This window comes from Procambarus clarkii, chromosome 5 (genome assembly GCF_040958095.1).
Source record: "Procambarus clarkii isolate CNS0578487 chromosome 5, FALCON_Pclarkii_2.0, whole genome shotgun sequence".
Lineage (NCBI taxonomy): Eukaryota > Metazoa > Arthropoda > Malacostraca > Decapoda > Cambaridae > Procambarus > Procambarus clarkii.
Window position 1 is genome coordinate 17,144,969 of NC_091154.1, and position 26,740 is coordinate 17,171,708.

The window sequence follows — 26,740 nt, forward strand, 5'->3', positions numbered from 1 at the left end:
CACAGTACCGCATAAGAGGCTGGTGCATAAGCTGAAGAGACAGGCAGGTGTATCTGGTAAGGTGCTCCAGTGGATAAGGGAGTATCTAAGCAATAGGAAGCAGAGAGTTACGGTGAGGGGTGAGACCTCCGATTGGCGTGAAGTCGCCAGTGGAGTCCCACAGGGCTCTGTACTCGGTCCTATCTTGTTTCTGATATATGTAAATGATTTCCCGGAGGGTATCGATTCATTTCTCTCAATGTTTGTGGACGATGCTAAAATTATGAGAAGGATTAAAACAGAAGAGGACTGTTTGAGGCTTCAAGAAGACCTGGACAAGCTGAAGGAATGGTCGAACAAAGGGTTGTTAGAGTTTAACCCAACCAAATGTAATGTAATGAAGATAGGTGTAGGGAGCAGGAGGCCAGATACAAGGTATTATCTGGGAGAGGAAATTCTTCAGGAGTCAGATAAGGAAAAAGACTTGGGGGTTGATATCACGCCAGACCTGTCTCCTGCAGCACATATCAAGCGGATAACATCAGCGGCATATGCCAGGCTGGCCAACATACGAACGGCATTCAGAAACTTGTGTAAAGAATCATTCAGAACTTTGTATACCACATATGTCAGGCCAATCCTGGAGTATGCAGCCCCAGCATGGAGTCCATATCTAGTCAAGGATAAGACTAAACTGGAAAAGGTTCAAAGGTTTGCCACCAGACTAGTACCCGAGCTGAGAGGTATGAGCTACGAGGAGAGACTACGGGAATTAAACCTCACTTTGCTGGAAGACAGAAGAGTTAGGGGACACGATGATCACCACATTCAAGATTCTGAAGGGAATTGATAGGGTAGATAAAGACAGTCTATTTAACACAAGGGGACACGGTGGAAACTGAGTGCCCAAATGAGCCACAGAGATATTAGAAAGAACTTTTTTAGTGTCAGAGTGGTTGACAAATGGAATGCATTAGGAAGTGATGTGGTGGAGGCTGACTCCATACACAGTTTCAAGTGTAGATATGATAGAGCCCAATAGGCTCAGGAATCTGTACACCTGTTGACTGACGGTTGAGAGGCGGGACCAAAGAGCCAGAGCTCAACCCCCGCAAACACAACTAGGTGAATACAACTAGGTGAGTACTATGACAAAATCACAGAAGCCCTAGAAGAAAAGCAAAATGCAGATGTTGTATACACAGACTTTGCAAAGGCGTTCGACAAATGTGACCATGGGGGTGATAGCTCACAAAATGAGGTCAATGGGAATAACTGGAAAAGTAGGATGCTGGATACTTAATTTCCTGTCGAACAGAACACAAAGAGTAACAGTCAATCAGATAAAATCGAGTCCAAGCGATGTTAAAAGCTCTGTATCTCAAGGTACAGTTCTTGCACCGCTACTGTTCCTTATTCTCATATCTGATATAGACAAATACTCGTCACAGCTTCGTGTCGTCCTTTGCAGATGACACAAAAATCAGCATGAAAATTACCTCTGCTGAAGACATTGAAAAACTACAAGCAGTTGTCAACAAAGTTTTTGACTGGGCAGCAGAAAATAACATGATGTTTAACAGTGATAAATTTCAGGTACTCAGGTACAGCAAAAATGAGGATCTGAAACATAATACAGGGTACAAAACACAATCAAATCTTCCCATAGTAGAAAAACAGCATGTCAAGGATTTGGGAATAATGATGTCCGACGATCTAACGTTTAGGGAGCATAACCAAGCAAATATCGCGTCAGCCAGGAAAATGATCGGATGGATTACGAGAACTTTCAAATCCAGAGATCCCATCACAATGGTTGTACTCTTCAAGTCACTTGTGTTGTCCTGTCTCGAGTACTGCTCAGTACTCACTTCCCCCTTCAGAGCAGGAGAGATTGCTGAAATAGAAGGAATACAGAGAACATATACGGCACGCATAGACGAGATAAAACACCTAAATTATTGGGATCGTCTCAAAGCTCTCCAAATGTACTCTCTAGAAAGGAGACGAGAGAGATACCAAATAATATACACATGGAAAATACTGGAGGGCCAGGTCCCAAATCTACACAGTAAAATAACAACGTACTGGAGTGAACGGTATGGAAGAAAATGCAAGATTGAACCAGTGAAGATCAGAGGTGCCATAGGCACAATCAGAGAGCACTGTATAAACATCAGAGGTCCGCTGTTGTTCAACGTCCTCTCAGCGACTATGTATAAGAAATATTGCCGGAACAACCGTGGACATCTTCAAGAGAAAACTGGACGGTTTTCTAAGAGAAGATCCTGATCAGCCGGGCTGTGGTGGGTATGTGGCCCTGCGGGCCGCTCCAAGCAACAGCCTGGTAGATCAGACTCTCACAAGTCGAGCCTGGCCTCGGCCGGGCTTGGGAAGTAGAAAAACTCCCAGAACCCCATCAACTAGGTATCAACTAGTGCATGCATGTGTGTAAATATAATAATGAACAGTGTGAATACATATTATATTGGCATAATGGAAAACATTTGTGCGCACATGTGTATACTCGATGTATGCAACATTTATTGCCATTCACCATGATATAACATTACACGCAACACAATTAGTGAATAATATTAGTGATAAAATAAGCCTAGACACTGTAAATAATGCCACAAAATAAATTTGTGTCAACTGTGGCTGCTTGAAGGCGACACCTCCAGGACGCACTTTGCATAAGTGAACATGCAGATTGTGACATCATCGCCCATATTGTCAGCTCAATTACGTCGTCGGTATGTACAATTAATTTTTTTTTATTTTTCTCGTGGTCAGAGAACATAACAGGTTAGGAAGAATTTTTTTTTTTTTTTTTGTGCGCCTGTGGGTGACAAAGGCTAATTAGCCCCTTAGCAACACAAGGGTTAACAGTGATAAATTCCAGGTACTCAGGTACAGCAAAAATGAGGATCTGAAACATAATACAGGGTACAAAATACAATCAAATCTACCCATAGTAGAAAAACAGCATGTCAAGGATTTGGGAATAATGATGTCTGACGACCTAATGTTTAGGGAGCATAACCAAGCAAATATTGCGACAGCCAAAAAAATGATAGGATGGATTAGGAGAACTTTCAAATGCAGGGATCCCATCACAATGGTTGTACTCTTCAAGTCACTTGTGTTGTCCTGTCTTGAGTACTGCTCAGTACTCACTTTCCCCTTCAGAGCAGGGGAGATTGCTGAAATAGAGGGAATACAGAGAACATGTACGGCACGCACAGACGCGATAAAGTACCTAAATTATTGGGATCGTCTCAAAGCTCTCCAAATGTACTCGCTAGAAAGGAGACAAGAGAGATACCAAATAATATACACATGGAAAATACTGGATGGCCAGGTCCCAAATCTACACAGTAAAATAACAACGTACTGGAGTGAACGATATGGAAGAAAATGCAGAATAGAACCAGTGAAGAGCAGAGGTTCCATAGGCACAATCAGAGAACACTGTATAAACATCGGAGGACCGCGGCTGTTCAACGTCCTCCCAGCATCTATTAGAAATATTGCCGGAACAACCAACCTGCTTGGGGAGCCAGTCGGCCGAGCAGACAGCACACTACACTGTGGTCCCGGGTTCAATCCCAGGCGCCGGCGAGAAACATTGGGCAGAGTTTCTTTCACCCTATGCCCCTGTTACCTAGCAGTAAAATAGGTACCTGGGTGTTAGTCAGCTGTCACGGGCTGCTTCCTGGGGGTGAAGGCCTGGTCGAGGACCGGGCCGCGGGGACACTAAAAAAAAGCCCCGAAATTCATCTCAAGATAACTGTGGACATCTTCAAGAGAAATCTATACTGTTTTCTAAAAAACGTGCCAGACCAACCGCGCTGTTGTGGGTATGTGGACCTGTGGGCCGCTCCAAGCAACAGCCTGGTGAACCAAACTCACAAGTTAAGCCTGGCCTCGGGCCAGGCTTGGGGAGTAGAACTCCCAGAATCCCATCCAGCAGGTAGCCCCTGTATCCCTAACTTTGGTTAGGTTACCCCTAACCTAATCTATCCCTAACTATCCTTTTAGTCTACTGTACCATATTAGAAATAGGGTAGGGTAAAATACTGTCTCCACTCAATTATCCGGACTATATGGAGAGGTCCCCCAGCCGGATAACCACGTGTTCCGGATAATAGTACTTTTTCACCTCCGAGTCCATAAGTGACCATTTCCAACTATTTTTATACTACAAACAACATAATTTGAATTGCCTTGCCACATATAATTATTAAATATTCAACTAGAAACCTCAACTTACCTTGTTGTTGTTCGTCGTCTTGATTGATGCCACACATCTTGAAGTTAAAAATTCTTAACAATTTACGTAACCTATACTAACACAACACTAAAATTAACACTTAAAATTACTATACAGTTCATTAAGCAAAGTTAGTTTTGGCTGCCAGCTGCTGAAGCCTCACTGATTGAAGGTGCTTGGCTTGAATTTCTTATCCTATAAGAATCAAGTTTAGCTTGCCTTCTGTGTTCATTGGCCTGTTGTATGATCAGTTCTTTGGTTCGCCTCAGACTTCACTTCACTTCACTTGGTCGACCGGCCATTTTCACAAAGTTGAACAACACGTAACTTGTCTTTAATTGCTAGGACAACCTTCTTCCTCTTAACACCTCCAGAAAGATTGATACTGCTACCAGACATAGTCTTGGCCTAAAATGTTCAAAGTTACTATGAAAATAAAAACGTTATTTAAAAAAATATTTTACTAATGGCACGGCACTGTAGTGTAACACATGGGTCGAGAGCACATGGCTTGACCAGGCCTGGACGGGTCCACTTGGGGCAGGGAGGAGGCACCTTACGTAGGCCACCAGGAGGAAAAAAACTCACAATATTTTTGAAGGAAACTTGTATATTTGTTATTACATTATTACTAATATTTCTTTTGTTTTTGGCTATGATGAATTTTTCTGAAATAAATGGTAATTCCTGTATTGTAGTGTATAGGCCCCTCCACATCCCCCTTACTCCCCAGGTGGTCCCTCCCAATGCTCCCTCTCTCTCCCGACACCACCCACCCACCCCACCCCCTCCTACCCCATGCGCCTAGAGCCACAGCCGTACGGGATTAATACGGTATGGCTCGCTGCCTGGCTTTCGTATCCGGACAATTCACGACTTGTCCGGCTGACTGTCCAGATATTGCAAAATCAGCAGCAAGTTAACAGGCCCAAATTTTTTATCCGGTCAAACACCCGATTTTCCGGCTCCTACAGACATTTAGGCCAGATATTGAGATAACTTTATCCAGTCATGATTTTGGCCGTATAAGGGCATTATCCGGATAATCGAGTGTCTACAGTATTAGAAAATACCATGGGTGTTTTCTGTTATGTCCTGGCCAGATATTTGAACTTCGGGTTGTGATAGTTGTTTGGTACTGTCGACAAGGCTCTGCTCGTCAGGGGCAGAGCCTTGTCAAGCTCCACTGGTGACATATCATCTTTGTTTATTGATATCGCACACTGTACTTTTCCCGACATTAAATTCTGTTGCCAGCCTAGTAACAGAGTATCCACATTATTGTTCCTCTATTAATTTTAATTTCTGCTCAATGTATAAAAACTCCTCTTCCTCTTGGTAGATAAGACACTATTAGCATGCCTCCGACACATCTTGTTGTATAACAATACAGCTGTAGTAAAATAAAAACAGTGATGAATGTAATGAAATGCCATTTTCTGGGCGAGACCCGGAGGCTCCCCAGAGCTATCCAGGCTGATGTGGATATCCCTAACTTTGGCATCAGTCGATGTGGGTGCAGTTCTAGGCCTACCGTAGGCTGTGTTTAACCACCGTGCTGCGCCGAGTTTATTGTGAAATTCCCCGTGCGCATGAAATAAAGTGTTCCCAAAAAATTATTTTTTCTTCGTAAAATGATAAATTCCCCTCCCTGAACATGTCTATGTAAAAATAAATACCAAATAACACTTACTTTGGCTGTGGGGACATGGACAAGGTGCGCTGTGATGTCATCAGGGGCTGGTCGCCAGTGCGTTACACGCCCAGACACGGTGGTGCAGGCCATTCAAGCACCAGGTGTTGCCACAAATATATTTTCAATTATTTGTTCTATGTATTTCCAGTGTGGTTTTATTTTTTTTTTTTATCGTATATGATGTATATTTGTGTCCTTTACAATACTGTATGTATATAGTAGAACGTTCATAATGTTCCATGGAACTGTGATACATGTGTCAGTAATGTGTCCACAATAAATGTTTATTGTCACAATATTACTTGTTAAAAATACACTAAAATTACAATATGTACAGTTTCACATACTATTTACACAGTAACACACTGTATTACACACTCATTACTTCGGAAGTGAGTAATAATCAATGAAGTAGTCCATGTGCAGGCGATGAGTCACAATAACGTAGATGAAGTATGTTGACCAGACCACACACTAGAAGATGAAGGGACAACAACGTTTCGGTCCGTCCTGGACCATTCTCAAGTTGATTGAGAATTCTCACAATTGACTTGAGAATGGTCCAGGACGGACCGAAACGTCGTCGTCCCTTCACCTTTTAGTGTGTTGGTCAACGAAGTAATCCATGGTACACGGCGCGACTTCGCTCTCATTGCACCAGGTACAGATAGATTTTCGCTTCCTTTTTCTTCGTTCAGTAGGTGGTATGTAGCCAAGCTTGTAATCCAACCTGTGTTAGGTCCTTATTGCGCCTAACTTCACCAATATTATGACCCTTCTGTTCTTCAAACAATAAGGTGTGAATTTCACCAACAGAGCGCGATCTTTCAACACCGTGTCAAACAGGGTGTTTGGGAGCCAGAGGCGTGTGCGCCACCCATGGTTGCTCACTCAGTACCAACCCAGCCAGCAGCCCTAGGGCATTCTGGGAATTTTTTCCAAGATGGCTGCCTCTCACTGGAGGTCCTAAGAGTCCATTTCGTACACAACCAACAGTGCACTCGTTTAGAATGGGTACGAAAAAATCAAAGAGTTTTTTCGGTTGGCGCAGTTTCCCACCGACCGAGAATACTTGATTGGCGCAGTTAAATGGTTAAGCCACATTCAATAACATAAATTTCTCTCAAATATTGGATTTAAATTATATTATATATTTTTGTGTTACATACTTAGTTTAGCAACATTATTTGGATAATAAGAGCTATAAAAATACTTATTTTAGAGATGAGTTCTTAAGTGTAATGTTTCGAGGCCGTAGGTCACTGAACTGTGGCGACACATCCGAACATAACGCCCATGTGGTGCTGTGTGTATATTAATTTGACTCAGCCACCTGGGCTCGTGTTGTTTTGAAAGAGCCAATAACATAAATAATTTCTCAAATAGCAAAAGTCTGTCATGTTACAGTATATTTTTCTGGGGGGAGCCCCCATTGGCTCCCCGGAGCTATCCAGGCTGAATGGATATGTATAACTTTCTGGCATCAGTCAAAGTGCATGGAGTTCTTGCCTATTGGGGACCACGAGCCAGAACCTGGCCCCCCTCAGAGAGGCACGAGGAGCAATGGCCTATAGAAACCCCCTATGGTTGGGAGCTTTCTATGTCTGCCATCGACCGGGACAGGCACCCAGAAAGGTAGGTGCCCCAAAACAAACCCCAATTCTGGTGAAAATATTGCTACCAAAAGCCGAATGAGTGGACAGAACTCACCAAACAAAATTATCAAACTAGCATATCATCATCACGTCGCCGCGTCGCCGTCTGTGCCACCCCCCCCCCCTCCCCGGGAGGGGGAAGGGGGAGCCCCAGACCATCCGCTCCGGCGATCCAACCAGCAGTTCTTAGGCTGGATGTCAAACAACGCGAAAAACACCGCCAACCGGAGGAAGGGATGCCGGGGAGCCTCCGGGACTCACCCAGAAAATGGCGTTTCATTACATTCAGTTCTTGTTTTTCTGGGGGGAGCCCCGTCGGTGGTTCGTAGTTACCAGGCAGTGCACAAGTGGGACTGGCAAGTGAATTGCTTCACAACCTGGTGGTTCGTTGTCACCAGCCAGTGCACGAGTGGGACCAGCGAGTGAACTGCTGACTCGTAGTCACCGGGCAGTGCACAAGTGGGTCTAGCAAGTGAACTGCTTCACGACCTGGTGGTTCATTGTCACCGGGCAGTGCACGAGTGGGACCAGCAAGTGAACTGGTTCGCGACCTGATGTTTGTAGTCACCGGGCAGTGCACGAGTGGGACTAGTGAGTGAACTGCTTCACAAACTGGTGGTTCATAGTCACCGGGCAGTGCACGAGTGATACTAGCGAGTGAACGGCTTCACGACCTGGTGGTTCATAGTCACCAGGCAGTGCATGAGTGGGACCAGCAAGTGAACTGCTTCACAATCTGGTGGTTTGCTTAGTTAGGGTATATTTTCTCATTTTTTATGTTCTGTTTACCTTGCTGATTATCTGTATTGTCTCACCTTTCTGGCGGCTTTCTCTTGGTTAGTGTGATCTAGTATTGTCTGTTTCCTGTGCCTCTATAGAGAGGGCCAGGTTTTGGCCTCTGGTTCCCTAAAGGCTTTTGACTAACAAAGGCCTAGTGTGGATTGAATTGGGTGGGTGAATTGATCCAGGTAGTTAGCAACAAAATATCACCAAAAAAGAGGCATTTGTTGGTTTTATGCTGTAGAATTTGACAGTTGTGAGATGTATGTTGTATCAAAATAATGAAAATAGGAGGGCAAGTTAATGAGTACGAGTATCCGAGTTAATGAACGGCAAAGTTGGTGTATGTGCCGAGAGGGTTTAGGTATGTTTAGCACACTGCTGCAATTACTGCATTTGATTTTTTTCATTGACTGTACTGTCTCCACTCGATCATCCGGACTATATGGGAAGGACCGCCAGCCGGATTATCACATTTTCGGATAATGGTACTTTTTCACCTACGAGTCCAAAAGTGACCATTTCCAACTATTTTTATACTACAAACAACATAATTTGAATTGCCTTGCCACATATAATTATTAAATATTCAACTAGAAACCTCAGCTTACCTTGTTGGTATTGAAATTGAAATTGAAATAAGTTTATTGATGTAAAATACACACAAAGGGATGAGGTAGCTCAAGCTATTCTCACCCCGTTCAGTACATCGTGTTAATACATACATATACACACACCACAAACAATAAACATATTACCAAACATTCTGAGAGATAAACATCTACATTTCCTCCTTTTCACAAGTAGTATGGTATCAGACGTACACACAAATACTTTTATGACCTAGGTATACTGTATAGACAATTTGCAAGAGACATGCAAATAATTCAACAAAAAATTAGTCTTGGTGCAAAATTCTTATATCTCTCAAGAATATCATCAACCTTTCTGTTGTGACACATCCAGGCTATTTGTTCAGGAACAGTCCTTATCTCAGTGTTTCTATATACATTACTGTTATCAACGGACAATCAAGAACATAATGGGTAAGGGTGTGAGACCTTAACATACCACATAGTTTACACTTTGTGTCATTATCATGAACACCTATCCCATATTCCCAGTAATATTTGTACCCAAGCCTGAGCCGCATGTACACAGAGTCACTCCAAGCATTTCTCCTTTTACCATAAGTGAAATGGATGTTTTGACTCAAATACATGTAGTGTTGCATGGTTTGACTTCTCTCATACATTATATCTCTCCTCTCCACTTCTGCCTGTGCCTGAATATTTCTGATTTTGCTTCTTATTTGTCTCATTGTGAATTCACATTCAATGTCAACTTGTGGTTTTGATGTGGCACGTTTGGCCAAGTCATCCGCCACCTCGTTGAGCACTATTCCAACATGAGATGGAATCCACATGAATTTCACACTATGACCTTTCAGCTGTATCTCAGTTATTCTTTTCTTACAATCCTCAACTATGGACATGAAGACTGGGTTTCGACTGTTTAAGGACTCAAGTGCTCCTCGGCTATTGACAAATACAAAAACGTTTCACACTATGACCTTTCAGCTGTATCTCAGTTATTCTTTTCTTACAATCCTCAACTATGGACATGAAGACTGGGTTTCGACTGTTTAAGGACTCAAGTGCTCCTCGGCTATTGACAAATACAAAAACGTTTTTGTCGTCATGACGTACTTCCTCCAAACACACCAGAATGGCCTGCAGTTCAGCTTGTGTGGATGATATATAATTACTAAGCCGGAGTTCAATTATCCTGTCCACAGTCCTAAACTCCGTATATTCTCTTATTAGGACACCACACCCTGCCCTGCCATCCTCTGCCACCGACCCGTCGCAATATACAGGGGTACCTCAGTTTAAGAGTTTAATTCGTTCCTGGAGATGGCTCGTATTCCGAAGCTAATTTCCCCATAAGAAATAATGGGAAATGAATTAATCCGTTCCTGACTACCCCAAAAAACCCACATCAAACTAAATTTTTATACCTAATTCATCTAAATAAACCTACAAAACTATGTTCAAGTTATTACTTACCCTTGCTGAGGACTGCTGTTGGTGTATGGAAGATGTGAGGAGGAGAGGTGTTACTGTTTGGAAGGGGAGTCTCCTTCCATTATAACATCAGGCAGTGAGGACTTCACTGGTATGCACACTCTGGCACATTTTGCCTGCATACCACTAGGACTTGCTTGTTTTACTAAGAATCTGTCTAAAGACACTTGTTTTTCCCTACATTTTAACACTTCTCTGTAGTAAGACATCACATTGTCATTTAAAAGGTCAATGCAACGGCCTGCTACAGCTTTATCTGGGTGAGTTTTTTTCAACAAAACTTCGCAATTCTTCCCATACTTCACACATTTTCTTAATCAACAAGGGACATTCTCTACTGCCTCTACTCACAGCTATTTTCTTAGGTTGAACCTTACCAATGGCTTTCTTGAGACCCATGGCGAGTTATATAATGACAACTTTTATGCTCAAATGGCCAAAAAAACGACAAAAAACTGTAAATCCTTGAGAAGAATTCAGGTAGAATAGTCACTGGGCGCGAGACACTGGTAAACTGAGGCGCGATCGCCGTGCCACCATGCGCTAGTCGGCCTGTACACGTATCAACAAACTCGTGTTCCGAGGTAACCCTCGCCTTCCGAGACACATTTTCCGAGGAAATCCTGCTCGTATTCCGAAAAACTCACATACAGGGACACTCGCGTTCCGAGGTACCACTGTACAGGCATACCTCAGTTTATGAGTTTAATTGGTTCCTGGAGACGCCTCGTATTCCGAAAACTCGCATTCCGAAGCTAATTTCCCCATAAGAAATAAGGAAAATGAATTAATCCATTCCTGACTACCCCAAAAACCCCACATCAAACTAAATTTTTATACCTAATTCATCTAAATAAACCTACAAAACTATGTTCAAGTTATTACTTACCTTGCTGTTGAATGCTGTAGGCGTAAGGAAGATGGTGAGGAGGTGGGAGGAAGAGAGGAGTTACTGTTTGGAAGGGGAGTCCCCTTCCATTATCACATCAGGCAGTGAGGACTTCACTGGTATGCACACACTGGCACATTTTGCCTGCATACCACTAGGACTTGCTTGTTTTACTAAGAATTTGTCTAAAGACACTTGTTTTTCCCTACATTTTAACACTTGTCTGTAGTAAGACATCACATTATCATTTAAAAGGTCAATGCAACGGCCTGCTACAGCTTTATCTGGGTGAGTTTTTTCAACAAAACTTTGCCGTTCTTCCCATACTTCACACATTTTCTTAATCAAGAAGGGACATCCTCTGCTGCCTCTACTCACAGCTATTTTCTTAGGTTGAACCTTACCAATGGCTTTCTTGAGACCCATGGCAAGATATATAATGACAACTTTTATGCTCAAATGGCCAAAAAATCGATAAAAAACTGTAAATCCTTGTGAAGAATTCAGGTGGGATAGTCACTGGACACGAGACACTGGTAAACTGAGGCGCGATCGCCATGCCACCACGCGCCAGTCGGCCTGTACACGTATCAACAAACTCGCCTTCCGAGACATATTTTTGGAGTAAATCCTGCTCGTCTTCCGAAAAACTCGCATACAGGGACACTCGCATTCCGAGGTACCACTGTACATGTAAACTGTTGCCTCTTGGTAACCGAGATATCATGCTTCCATACAAACACCATAATTGTCCCGGTTCATGATGAATCTTTTTCACATTGAGGGGTACAATTTCGACGTCTATTTTCTGTACTTTCCAGGGAGCAGACCTATTACACTGTCGAGAGGGTTTACAGCAGTCAAGTACATCGTATTCCCTGAGGTCATGAGCTAATCCCCTCGTGTAGTGTGTCTCCCTCAGTTTCCTGGAAGTGTGTACGTCACTCAAGCAGGTCTGAACGCTCTCAAACAGCTTATCCCCTCCTTTTCTCCACATGAAACGAATAGGTACTCTAGTGTTAATGTCACGGACTCTATCATACATACTCTGTAAATTCAATTCCATTCTCATTATTTCAATCATTGCATTTCTTTGACATCCAAGAATAATCCTCATAGCCTCGTTCTGTATCAGCTCTATTTTTTTAATTCTGCCTTGGCCTGTGTAAGACAAAACGGGTGCTGCGTAGTCTATCAGGGACCGAACAGTGCTTATGTATAGGTAGTGCTATAGGTATAGGTACCCCAACATCTGCAAGATAGGTACCCCAACACCTTTACCAGAAAAAGCCAGTGCTTTTAGAGGATGCAGACGGGCTTTACATAAGGTGCTGATATGATTTATTTCAGCATTTTTACTCTCACATGTGTATCCAACATACATGCCCAGATACTTGTACTTCTGAACACGGCTCAGTTCCACACCACTTAAAGTAAGTGTTATATTTCTTCGTTTCCTATACTCATATTTGGTTTTATCTGCATTTATAACTAAGCCTAACTTGTGACAGGTTGTACCAAGTATGTTAAGAGCAGTTTGAATTTTGTTCCCAGAGGTGCCTTGTATAAGAATGTCATCAGCATATATGATCATCGTGACCCCTGGAGGATACATCTCTGATGCTAATCTGTTCATTAATACATTGAATAAGGTGGGACTTAAAACTCCCCCTTGTGGGATACCTAACTGAAACATCCATTCCTCAGACATGTATCCCTGGTAATACACCTGACCTTTTCTGCCTTGTAGATAATCCCTTATCCAATGTAGCAATCTCCCTGTTATTCCCAGATTGGCTAATTCGTATAAGATTACTTTCCCATTGGCTTTATCAAATGCTCCTTGTAGATCAACAAAAACTCTACAATTGTCATCATACATCATCATACAATTGTCAATTGTCATGTCTACAATTGTTGGTGTTCGTCTTCTTGATTGATGCCACACATCTTGAAGTTAAGAATTCTTAACAATTTACATAAGCTATACTAACACAACACTAAAATTAACACTTAAAATTACTGTACAGTTCATTAAGCAAAGTTAGTTTTGACTGCCAGCTGCTGAATCCTCACTGGTTGAAGGCATTTGGCTTGCATGTGACACCTCACTTGTTGAAGGCGCTTGGCTTGCCTGTGGCGCCTCACTTGTTGAAGGTATTTGGCTGCCTGTGACGCCTCACTGGTTGAACAACACGTAACTTGTCTTTAATTGCTAGGACAACTTTCTTCCTCATAACACCTCCAGAAAGATTGATGCTGCTACCAGACAGTCTTGGCCAAAAATGTTCAAAGTTACTATGAAAATAAAAAAGTTATTTAAAAAAATATTTCACTAATGGCGCAGCACTGTGTATAACATGAGGGACGGGAGCACATGGGTTGACCAGTGTTGGACGGGTCCACTTGGGGCAGCTATAGCACGTTATGTAGGCCACCAGGAGGAAAAAAACTCGCAATATTTTTTAAGGAAACTTCAGCCTGTGCACATTGCTTTTAGGAAACTTATATATTTATTACATAATTACTAGTACTTATTTCATTTGTTTTTGGCTATGATTAATTGTTCTAAAATTAATGGTAATTCCTGTACCCATGTGGTCCCTCTCGACGCACCCCTCCCACCCTCCCGACACAACCCACCCACCCCACCCCCTCCTCCACCATGCATCTAGAGCCACAGGCAGATGGCATTAATACGGTACGGCCGAATTTTTTTCCGGCTAAACCAGCTTTTATCCGGCTCCCGTGGCCATTTTGGCCGGATATTGAGATAACTTTATCCGTTCACGATTTTGGCCGTATAAGGGTGTTTTCCGGATGTTCGAATCCCGGATAATCGCGTGGTTACAGTATAGTCATACTGGCTTAGCACCTTATCTCGATAATTACTTTTTTCCCACTTGATTGGTTAACTATTTTTGAGTCATGATCACCTCAAAATAGCACCATTTGCAAAGTTAGGGATAAAAAATTGATGACAGTAGAATGGTGTAATGAACGAATTTAGGGGTATATGGTACTCAATCCACACTAAATGGGTAATGTTGCATATGCGAAAGCCATGAAGTATCCAAATTTCATACACTGTATAAAAATTATATAAAAAAAATTGTAGTATTCCTTGGACAGTTTATTATGATGGAAATGTAAATTTTATGTATTTAACTAGTTCTAAATATTATTTCTTTTTCTAGGGTGCCCCACTGCCTAACTGGTCATATGGGCAGGCCAGAGCTTCATTTGCTCAAGCCGGAACATCATATGGGCAGGTCAAAACATCAGATGGTCAGGTCAAAACATCAGATGGTCAGGCCAAAACATCAGATGGTCAGGTCAAAACATCAGATGGTCAGGCCAAAACATTGTATAGTCTGGCCAAAGCATCAGATGGTCAGGCCAAAACATCAGATGGTCAGGCCAAAACATTGTATAGTCTGGCCAAAGCATCAGATGGTCAGGCCAAAACATTAGATGGTCAGACCAAAACATCAGATGGTCAGGTCAAAACATCTGATGGTCAGACCAAAACATCAGATGGTCAGACCAAAACATCAGATGGTCAGGCCGGAACATCAGATGGTCAGGCCAAATCATCAAATGCTCAGGCCAAGACTTCATTTGGTCAGATGAGGATGTTAAATGCCCAACCAAGAATACCAGATAGTCAGACAAGGATGTTAAATGCCCAACCAAGAATACCAGATAGTCAGACAAGGATGTTAAATGCCCAACCAAGAACACCAGATAGTCAGACAAGGATGTTAAATGCCCAACCAAAAACACCAGATGGTCAGGCCAAACTTTCATTTGACTTGACCAGGACCCAGATTAGAACATCAGATGACAACACCAGGACATCATATGGTCAGGCCAGGCCAAAACGTCGTGTTCTCAGATCAGAACATCAGATGGTAAAGATAGAATAGCAGAGAGCCTGACCAGAACATCATATGTTCCAATCAAAGTATCGTGCATCCTGACTAGAATATCACATGGCCTGACTGGAACATCATGTGGCCTGGCCAGAATATCAGAAATATGTAAGGATCAATGGTTTATCCCAATACAGAAATATTACTAATTTGGTGGACATGTGACATGTACTGTACAGTAAATAAATTCATAATACAGTACCCTATTCATTGTGTTTTAGATGCCTTTGAAGTTTCTCTGCATATATCTTTATTGCTCTGCTTCTGCATGTGTACACATACATTTACAACAATATATGTGTGTATGTGTAAGCACATTGTACCTATAGCCAGAATCATACTGTACTACTGGACCTAGTCTGCAAGGCCCAATTTACCTAACAGGCAGTGATTTTTGTTATTTTCAAATATTTCATTTAAAATTGGTTTATTCCAATTTATATTATAAATGTATTATGAACGTGAATTACTGACTTAGTAATGATAAGTTAGGTTGGATTTGATCAAATTTCCCCATCGCTTTCCAGCCCATTGTCGTTGTGAGGGGGGCTTGGTGGGCGGCTGCTGGAGTATGATGCTCCATGGGACAGCCTGTTCTCTGGTCTATTTGAAGCCTTATGCTCCTGCTGCTGTTTTTACCAATCTTGCTGGATCCTTATTTACATCTTTCTCATTTAATTATTCCTCTCTACCTCTTCTCCTTTCTGATTGTTCCCTTCCTGACGACTTGGTGCTGTTCTTGAATGTTCTTTCTGTTGTCTTCTGTTTTGATGCTGTTTGATTGAGAAGATACTCTCTCTCACCCGTAGAATTGTGGTACCTTATGTGGTCGAGCGAGGGGGGAAACTTTTATGTCAAACTCTGCCTTCATTGCTGAGCCCAATCTCGATGGACTGACGATTCTTAACACTTTCGCGTTCTGAGCATGCATGCACCAGATTACCCCAAGGTGGCTCGGGTGTTTCCCACGAGAGCGCGGCAACACTGACATGCGTATACTCTCTTTAGTTTTATCACCTCAAGTTTCGTTGTACGTCGTTCATTTTGGTATCAAAATGTTTGCAATACAATTCCCAACAGGGATATATGCATATAAGGTCCAAAAGCCCGGCACGCCCCACCTGCAGCAGTCAAAAGTCGGCCAAGTGTTACCTATGAGTGGCACACCCGTTCACAAATGTATTTACTCTTTTTCAAGTTTTTATCTCAATTTTCATTGTAAGTCGTTCATTTTGGTATCAAAATGTTTGCAATAGTATTCCCTTCAGGAATATATGCATATAAGGTCCAAAAGCCCGATGTGCCACCCACACCAAACCCAGAAATTGGCTGAGCGCGCAAGAGCAATAAAATGTGTATATAGTGATACCTTAGCTTACGATTGTCCGGACTTGCGATATTTTCGAGTTACAATGTAAATTTGGTCAGAAAATGCGATTCGACTTACAATAATGTTGTCAACTAACGATATTTGATACGCGTTCGGGTCAACCGAGCGCATGGTTTCTGGTCGCAAGGGCCAACCTACCTCAGTTTACCATAGCCGCCCGCTTAGTGATGAACACACTTGTAAGAAATTCCATTATTTTGGTGATTTTTTGTTTTTTGAACATAAAATTATTATATATCACGCCATGGGTCCCAAGTCAGTGGTAAGGTTCAACATATGGAAACACATGTGAGGATGACCCTAGAGGCAGTGTAATGATCTGGTGCTCAGTTCATGGCTCTCCCCTTTCCCCCCTCTCCCCTTGCCGTCATTCGTCTCTTCCCTCCCATTTGTCACAGTCCACCTTCTCTGGTCATATCCCTGAGTCAAAAGGTTCGCTCTTGGCCCTCTCCGTTTCCCCCTCTAACCCCACTCGATTCCCTCTCCTGCCTTCGCCACTAACCGTTTGACAGTTTTAAGAACAGTGACGAATTACTGTAATTCTCAAGTTTCAAGTGAGGGAGCTGGGAGGCATATACGGTTGTGATTTCCTGTGTAGTGTGGGATCGGTTCATGAGTCTACGGGAGTAAAACATAACGTTCAGGACAGGCCTATGTCACCAAAAGGCGGGGCTAAGTCAGAGGTTTTGGCTGGCCTAAGAGTGTGGGATATTTGGGGCTTGAATCTGATTATTTAAATATTAATGTAGTAAATTAAATTACGAAGGACCACCCGCTTTTATAGTAAAGAGGGAAACTGAGAATTTCTGATCATTAGATAATTCCTAGATGAAACCAGTAACTATGGATAAAAAACTAGAAAATATGATCATAGAAATAATTAATGGGCTGTATTATTAAATGAATCAAACCCTCAAGCACCTACATTGGGGGGTTATTACTGGAGGTAAGTACGTCCAGGAATTAGTGTGGTTCGTTCACTAATTCAATTAATAATAATCTAATCCTATAAAATTATATTGAAACTGATATCATTACCATAAATGGGAACATAGATTATGAGTATAGTAATGAGAATTACAGTAAACCACATATTAATCCTGAGGAATTCTGCACATAAGAAATTGCAATAGAATCATGAAAGAAAATAAAATCTTAGCTTAATGACGATTCCTTTAGACAAGCCATGGAAGTTCCTCTTATTCTCTGGACTCGGTCGGCTGACGGATTAACATGGGAGAAGGCGGCATGGAGAATTCTTCTCTCGTGCTGCAAGACAAATATTTACAGTAGCAACTAATTTAATTACTGAATCTATATATTCAAGAAATTGAGAGTTACAGGTGACAAAATTTAATCACCTGTTATTAGATGTTATCGTGCGTCATAACGGTCAATCACCCAGCTACTACAAAAAAACTCTTTACCAGATGCATCAAAATAAAGGGAATATACTTAGCTGTAGGGCACTGTATAAGTTTTAAGATTGCCGTGCTTCGCGTCCCCAGGCTCCGGCTAAGCCTATCCTGGATAGTGGTGCGCTTCGCTAGCTGGTCACGTGTTGTCAAGAACCAGGTTAAAAGGTTCCTTATTTGACACCAGCACTAGCTGAAGATATTATCTGCAAGGTTATTCACGCCTCACAGTGGCGACTTTCATCTGAGGATGGATAACGTTTGCCCTAGTGGCTGGGCAATGGCGTCTCCTTGTGAGTACGGTATGCGCAGGTCTGCCTCTGAGCGGCTCTCCACGTGTACTGAGTTGGTCCTCCTCAACCCACGCCGCGTCGCGCGTTCATAAAACAAATTATGTCACGAACATTAATATTTCTCGCATTTACGCTTGAAACGTTGAAGACTGGACGGGTTTATTATTTAGAGGAGGAAATTATTATTATTTACCAATTTAAGAATAGTAAATATATAAGGGAGAGGAATTAATGTCTCCCCATGGCATTCACTGGTGACGTTAGCTTTATTATGAGATAAACGCTATGACTCTAACGCTCTATTCGGCTTTTAGTTGGAGGTCAATTCATCTGCAATTAGTTATCATACAGGATGCCTTAGTTATAGAGAATCGAATTTAATTCTCACATACATTGGATATAATGTGTTTACTGTAAGGAAATCTGACGCAATACTGGCGTCAGGTGGCGTGAGAATTCTAGCCTACTGCACAGATGGAATTATTAGTACTGTACATGAGAATTCTACGTGTTGTTAATTTTACTTACTACAATAATTAGTATAGTTAGTAATAAGTAATGAGAATTCAACAGGGTTGTATTCGGTGTTGGAAATATCCAACAAAGAGTCACTGTAGTCATTGGTTGACGCTGTAGTCATTGGTTGACGCTTTGATAGGCAGAGTTAATTGGGCCTAGGAACTAGGTGGGTGGAGCCTGTTCCACTGGTAAGAGTTTTAGAAAATATTAGTCAGTGTGTCTTGGGGCTTAGTAGGGTACAGGTCTCCTTGACCTGTGGGAGGCAAGTAAGTAAGTAATTATCAAAAGAAGGCACCAAACCAGGAAGGCTATGTAGCACCATCAAATACGCAAAATAATCGGAGGGCGCTAAATATCACCAAGGATGCCAATACGAGAACAAAAACGCATAAGGCGAACGATGTCAAAAGTATCCGAGTCACCAAGAATTCTATCGAGGGACAGGTGACCGCGAGGGGCGGTCGGAAAGCAAGACACACGCTCGTCCTGGAAGTCAGGACATTCAAGAAGGACATGCACGACCGTAAGAGGGACAATGCAACTAGGACAATAAGGAGCAGGGCGGCGCTCCATCAAGTGACCATGGGTTAAGCGAGTATGGCCAATACGCAACCTCGCCAGAGCTGTTTCCCACCGCCGGTTACAGTGGGAGGAGGACGGCCACGAGGAAACACAATATTTAAGAGTACGTAGCTTGTTACCAGTAACAGACAACCAAGAAGCCTGCCAACGGGTAAGGACTGAGGAATGGATAACCGGGTAAAAGTCTGAATACGGAATGCCTTTACGAGAGATGGGACAAGAGGGGACAGCTTCCTTGGCGGCAGCATCCGCACGCTCATTTAAAGACACACCAATATGGCTGGGAACCCAACAAAACTCAACCGACTTAAATTTACTGTGAACAAGAAACAGCCAATGCTGGATCTCGACAACTACTGGATGAACCGGATTAAAGGACCCGAGAGCCATGAGGGCACTACGAGAGTCAACAAACACTACAAAGGAAGACTGACAACGAGAAAGCAGGAGACGAAGAGCATAGAGAATAGCATAAAGTTCCGCTCTAAAGATGCTAGTCTCCGGAAGCAAGCGACACATATAAGTGCGATCAGGAAAAACAACAGAGTAGCCAACACCGTCCGCTGACTGAGACCCATCGGTGAAGACAGAAACGGAGCGGGAGTGAGAAGAAAAGTGCTCGAGGAAAAGGCGTTTTAGAACAGTAGGAGGGGTAAAAGCTTTAGTGATACGGGTCAAGGATGTACAAAACTGCGGAAGAGGGACCCTCCACGGGGGCAAAGAAGGAACAACACGAGGAGAAGCATCAGAAATACGAACGGAAAGAGAATCCTGTAGGCGAAATAACCGGACAGAAAGAGAGAGGTGGTGAAGAGGAACAGGAACCGCAGGAGGGGTAAAAGTTAAAGCACGACAGAGGCGAGAGGAAGGATGTTGCAAGGACCGTGCAAGATAGCGAAGACAGTAGCGATCACGGTGGTCCTGGAGAGACAGGAAGCCAGTGTCAACATACAAGCTAAGGATGGGAGTCGAACGAAAGGCACCAGAACTGAGGCGCAACCCAGTATGGCGCCAGCATCAAGACGGCGAAGAGTAGAAGGAGAAGCAGACGAGTAAGCAGGGCAACCATAATCGAGCTTAGACAGGACGAGAGAGACACACGTCTAAAAGCAAGGTAAAGAAGATAAGGTAAAGCAAGGTAAAGAGGTAAAGCAAGGAGAGTGCGCCTATCTGCCCCCCAAGAAGTATGGGACAAGACCCGAAGGAGGGTAAGGGCCTTAGAGCACTCAACACGGAGGTAAGAGATATGGGGAGACCAAGACAAACGAGTGTCAAGGAATAACCCCAAAAGCTTTGCGGAATCTTTGTATTCAAGGGGATGACCATAAAGTGACAATGAGGGACGAAGAACAACCAGTTTTCGCGTAAAAGTCATGGCACAAGTCTTAGAAGTAGAGAACTTGATGCCATGATCTGTGGCCCAAGACGACACGGCATCAATTGCAAGTTGAAGCCGGCGTTGAAGGAGAGGCGAATCATCACCCTGACAACAAAGGGTAAGATCATCGACATAGAGAGCGGAGAAGACACCAGAAGGAAGAGAGGAAAGAAGACCATTGAGGGCAACCAGAAAAAGAGTAGTGCTCAGAACACTACCCTGGGGCACACCTTCGTATTGCTGAAAAGAGGGAGAGAGAGCGGTACCAAGGCACACCCGAAAGGAACGACGAGAGAGGAAGCTGCGGAGAAAGAGAGGGAGATGACCACTAAGGCCAAAAGAATGAAGTTGAAATAGGATATGATAACGCCAAGTGGTGTCGTAAGCCTTTTCCAGGTCAAAAAGGACGGCAACAACGGAGGTCTTCGCAGCAAAAGCAGTACGAATATAGACCTCCAAGTTCACCAGGACATCTGTCGTGCTGCGGCACTTGCAGAAACCAAATGGAGAAGGGGAGAGGAGGTGATGGTGTTCCAGGAACCACATCAGACGAACGTTAACCATACGTTCAAAGAGTTTGCAGACACAACTTGTGAGAGCAAGAGGGCGAAAGTCCTTAGGGGAAGTACCCAGAGACCCCAGTTTGCGAACAGGGAGGACAACGGCATCGAGCCAGTCCTCAGGGACTGACGACGACTCCCAGATCCGATTATACAGACTCAGTAAATACTGAGACGTGCTTGGAGGGAGATGGCGAAGCATCTCATAATGAATACCATCGGAGCCCACCGCCGTAGAACCGCAGAGGGCCAGGGCAGAACGAAGTTCAGAGAGAGAGAAGGGATCATTATAGGAAAGCTGAAGATGAGTGCAGAAATCTAAAGGACGAGACTCAAGGACAGGTTTACGAAGAAGGAAAGATTGGGGAAGATGAAGACCAGAGCTAACAGAAGAAAAGTGGGAACCCAGTTCGGAAGCGACCTGCAACGGGTTCGCCACAAGAGTTATCATGGAGGTGAAGGACCGGTGAAACATCGGGAACGAACTTACCCGCTATCTTGCGGATACGCTTCCAGATCTGGGCCAGAGGGGTTTCAGACGTAATTGTTGAGACATAAGATGCCCAACATTCACGTTTAGCCGTACGGATGGCCCTATGGGCCACCGCACTCGCTTTCCGAAAGAAAAGAAAAGAATCGGTCGTCTGCCTACGGCGGTGCCTCTTCCAGGCTGCACGCTTACAGCGGACAGCCCGAGCACAGTCCGCATTCCACCAGGGAACGCACTTCCGTGGACCCCGAGAGGAAGAGCGAGGAATAGAGCGGAGGGCAGCGTTGAAGACAGTGTCATGAAAAAGGAGGAGAGCGCGAGAGAGAGGCAGAAAGGAGAGGTCAGAGACAGCAGCACTGAGGGTAAATAGGGTCCAGTCTGCCTTAGCAAACTGCCACCGAGGGAAAGAGAGGGAAGGGCGAAAAGAGAAAAAGGAAACAAGGATGGGGAAATGATCACTTCCATGGAGGTCATCAAGAACCTGCCATGTGAAATCTAAGTAAAGAGAAGAAGAGCAGAGAGAAAGATCAAGACAAGAAAGGGTGCGAGTCCGAGAGTCCAAATGAGTGGGCTCACCAGAATTCAGAAGAGACAGGGAAGAAGAGAGGAGAAACGGCTCAAGGAGGCGACCCCGGGTATTCGTCAGAACGTCACCCCAAAGAGAATGACGACAATTGAAGTCACCCAGCAGGAGCACAGGCTCCGGCAAGGAGTCTAGGAGGTGTTTCAAATCAGGAAGAGAGAGCGGGACACTCGGGGGGAGATAAATGGAACAAACTGTGTATCATTTCCCCACAAAGATACGAGCAGCAGAACAATGGAGAGGCGAAGGAAAAAGTAAAGGAACAAAGGGAACATCAGCACGAATCAAGAGAGCAGAAGAATTAGAAGCCCCAGCAATGGCTGGGGGGGGGGAGAGAAAGGAATAGCCACGAAAACGACCAGGACGAGCACCAAGCATTGGCTCCTGGAGACAGACACAAAGGGGCGAAAACCGCGAAACCAGAAGTTGGAGTTCGAGGAAATTGGCGTAATAACCTCGAACGTTCCATTGAAGAATGGACAACGACGAGAAGAGAAAGGACAAAAACAGAGAACAAGGAAGAAATAAAGGTGAAAGAGCAACAGAGCACATTAAAGAATATCAGGGTCGAGATCAGGGTCAGCAAAGTCAGGGTTAGGGGGCATGGGTAAACTGAGCAAAGATGGAGGGAAGGATACGGGAGAACAAATCAGAGGTGGGCAAGCGGGGTCCGGAGGAGGAGGAAGAGGAGGAGACAATGGAGAGGAGCAGTCAAGGACAGCAGCAGGAAGAGGGGGAGTAGAAAGAGGGGAGCGCACCCCAGCAAGAGCAGCAACCGAAAGGGAAGCAGGGGCCAAAGAAACCTCCATAGCAGGAACAGGGGGCGCAATCACTGAAACGGGAGGGGAAGGAGCAACAGAGCCAGAAGTAAGAGCTGAGGAAGAAAGCGAAGCCTTCTTACCCGCCAGGGAAGAGGAAGGAGAGGAGCCAGGCTTACGCTACTGACTTAAAGAGACCGGTGTCCCAGCAACTACGTACCAGGCAACGGATTCCAGTGTCTCAACAGAAGAAGCCGAACGAGAGCACACACGACGGCCGTTAGGAGAGCGATGGACATCCGCCCGCACCGACAGGCGGTGGGGAGAGCCGATAGATGGAGGAAGGAGGATCGGAGGGGGACGAGGAAGAAGACACAGGAGACATGACAGACCGGGTTGAAAGAACCCAAGACAGAGGACCAGGAGGGGGACCCCTCGGGAGAGAACTCAAAGGAACAGAGGAGGGGGCAGTGGGCGTATCAGGGTCCAAGGCCCGGAAACGGTTGAGAGTCTGAGGAAGGGGGGAAGGACGAGGAGAGGAAGAGCGCAACACGCGAGCATAAGAGATGTTAGTATAAGGCGGGAGCCGGCGAACCTGGCGCCTCGCCTCAGGAAAAGATAAACGCTCCCGGTGCTTCAGGTTAAGGACGGCCGCCTCAAGCTTGTAATGGACACAGGCACGGGAGAAGGTAGGATGGGCTTCACCGCAGTTGAGGCAGCGAGCTTGGGGAGAAGTGCACTCCGACTTAGAGTGACCTTCACTCCCACACAAAGGACAGAGAGAGAGTCCCAGAGCAGCGGAGGGCACCATGCCCAAACCTCCAGCACTTGTTACAAAGTCGAGGAGAAGGAATATACTCCTGGACAGAGCACCTAGCACTAGCAAGAACGACGTGAAGAGGATGGAAGGGTCCGACCATCAAAGGTGATCTTCACAACGCGAAGGGGTTGACGGCGACGACCACGAGGGGGACGAGTAAACGAGTCAACCTGGAGGACAGAATGGCCTTGGGCATCAAGGATATGCCGAATATCATCGTGGCAATCCTGCAGATTCCGAACACCGGTTGCAATATGGGGTGGGAGGAGAATAGTGCCAACACTGGCATTCATCTGAACGTTCTTGGAGACCCGAACATTGATCTCGCCAAGGCAAGATAAGGCAGCCAAGCGGGAAGCCGCATCCTGAGAAGGAGCAGCAACGACACGTGTACCGAGATGAGTGGGGTTGAAAGTAACAGACGCATCCACGGAATCCACAAGATGCCGATGGAGGGAGAAATCGTCAGGAGGCGCAGAATCAAGAGGGAGGAGATCAAAGTATTTGGCCCATGAAGCAGGACCAAACAAGGCCTGATACGCATCAGCACGAGAAGGAATCGAGCGAGTGCGGTTGGGGCGCGAACGGCGTTGAGAACCCCTAGAGAGAGAGGGGTCAAAAGGCGCAGTAGTCACAACGAAAGACTTAGCCACACCAGGGGACGAAGTGGTCACCACCGGGGGCTGGAGGCTCGACCCAACCACAGAGGAGGGAGGGGAGCTGGGGGAAGAAGTCAGGACGGTCAAAGGAGGAGCAAGGTTGGGGCCCAACGCAGCGGGAGCTACAGAGCCTGGTCTTCCAATACAGGCCGACTCGGGGGCTTGGTCGCCCACCCCACGAGCCTGAGAGGGTACAACGGAAACATTCAATGACATAGAGACGAAAAGTGACAAATTCATCCACGAATGTGCCCCCATACCCACCATGGAGCCACAATTAGAGGCAGGACATCCAACAGGAAGCTATCGCCGATCATGCCGGGGCCCCCTAGGGGTGCGTCGTGAGTATATGCCCCACAAACGCCACCTTAAGAACCGTCAGTCCATCGAGATCGGGTTCAGCGACGAAAGAGGGATTGACAATAAAAGGTTCCCCTCGCTCGATTTGTTGGGTACTACAGTTCTAAGGGTGCAAGAGTATGCCTCCTCAAGCACCCGGGCGTCAAAATAGAAGAAGTCCAAAGAAATAATCCAAAACAAGCAAAAGGTCGGCAGGAAACGACAAGCAGATAGGAGAAGAGGGGGGAGAAAAACGAAACATAAGAAAAAGGAAAAGCGATCCGGCACAATTGGAGAAGACAGCAGCAGGAGTGCAAGGCCAGAAAAGGACAGAGGACTGCCCAACGGAGCATCACACTCCGGCAGCCGTCCACCAAGCCCCCTCACGACGCCAACGGGCCGGATGGGGAGGGGGTGTGGGAGGCAAGCCATCAATAGCTTGGCCGGTTGCAGTAGTATGGTATAGTGCACTTGAGTTTCATGTATAATTCAATATTGCCGTCATTTGCCTCTTAGGATGTGTTAGGACCTTTCAAATTTGATTTTAATTTACGTGCTTAATTTAATAAAGTGAATATATTTGTTCCAGTGGTATTCAGTTAATTCCCCTTTTTAATCTATTTTTCTGTCATTTTTTATATGTGATTGATGTGTTGGCTTAGAAAGTTCTTGTGTTCTCCTCCATCTTATGAGTATTAAAGTCGCTCTTGAATCCCCCTTCAGTTCAGTAAAGATTACAGTATTAATCCTCAAGATTTATTTACTTACCTCTTTGAGTTCCATGATTATTGAGTCCCTTCCTTCCTGGGGAAACAATAATTTAGACACATTCATTTATGGTTGGGAAGGTGGTGGCAGTGTTTAATGATTTTAATTAGTAGTTATAAATTAATAACCCCTAATCTTGTTGTGTCCTCCTCATTTAATATTCAGCATATATTTCGTGGCAGTTCAGTGAGGAGTCATACTGAACTGTAACAGTGTTAAGCTGGGGTATTGAGTGAAGGGAAAGGGTAGAGAGAGAAGGAAGAAAAGGGTTATTACAATGGTAGCTTTCAGTACTATTACAGTAGTACAGAATGTCCCATCCTCAAAAATTAAGAAAATGTGTGCAGCATGGGAAGAACTATAAACTTTTGCTGAAATGACTCGCCCAAATCAAGCTGCAGTAGACCATTGCCTTAATTTCTTCAATGACACTGTGATGCATCACTTCAGACAAATGTTAAAATGAAGGGAAAACAAATCTCCATGGACAAATTTTTAGTGAGACAAACAAGCAGTGAACCACAACCAGGTCAAGTGGTATGCAAGCAAAACGTAGGAGAAAGTGTACCCTAGAGAAGTCATCACTGCCTCATGTTTAGAAAAAAAATAAAAATATAAAAATTAAAAAAAATTGAAAAAAGGAAAAAATGTCTGAAAGGTTTGTTCATGGGATGTCATGTAGGCTGCTCCATTTTTCCATAAAAATACAAAATGAAAAAAATTTAAAAAAATTATAAAATTTGAAAAAAGAAAAAATGTCTAAAAGGTTCGTTTAGTGGATGTCAGGTAGACTGCTCCATTTTCTATAAAAAAAAAAAAACTCCCTGTCCGGCCCGTTGCTGCTGTGAGGCGGCTGCCAGAGTGTGATGCTCCATGGGTCAGTCCTCTG

At 44.3% G+C, this 26,740-nt stretch overlaps 1 protein-coding gene across 1 annotated transcript in view; it reads left to right on the top strand.

The window, feature by feature from the left end:
* The window catches only part of LOC123763886 (uncharacterized), a 229,387-nt gene extending 213,884 nt beyond the window's left edge, over positions 1-15,503 (top strand). Inside the window, exon 12 of the mRNA XM_069339791.1 lies at positions 14,560-15,503. Within this exon, the coding sequence (XP_069195892.1) occupies positions 14,560-15,291 (732 nt within the window). The 3' untranslated portion in view covers positions 15,292-15,503. The remainder of the gene's footprint in view (positions 1-14,559) is intronic.
* Positions 15,504-26,740: the final 11,237 nt, after the last annotated feature.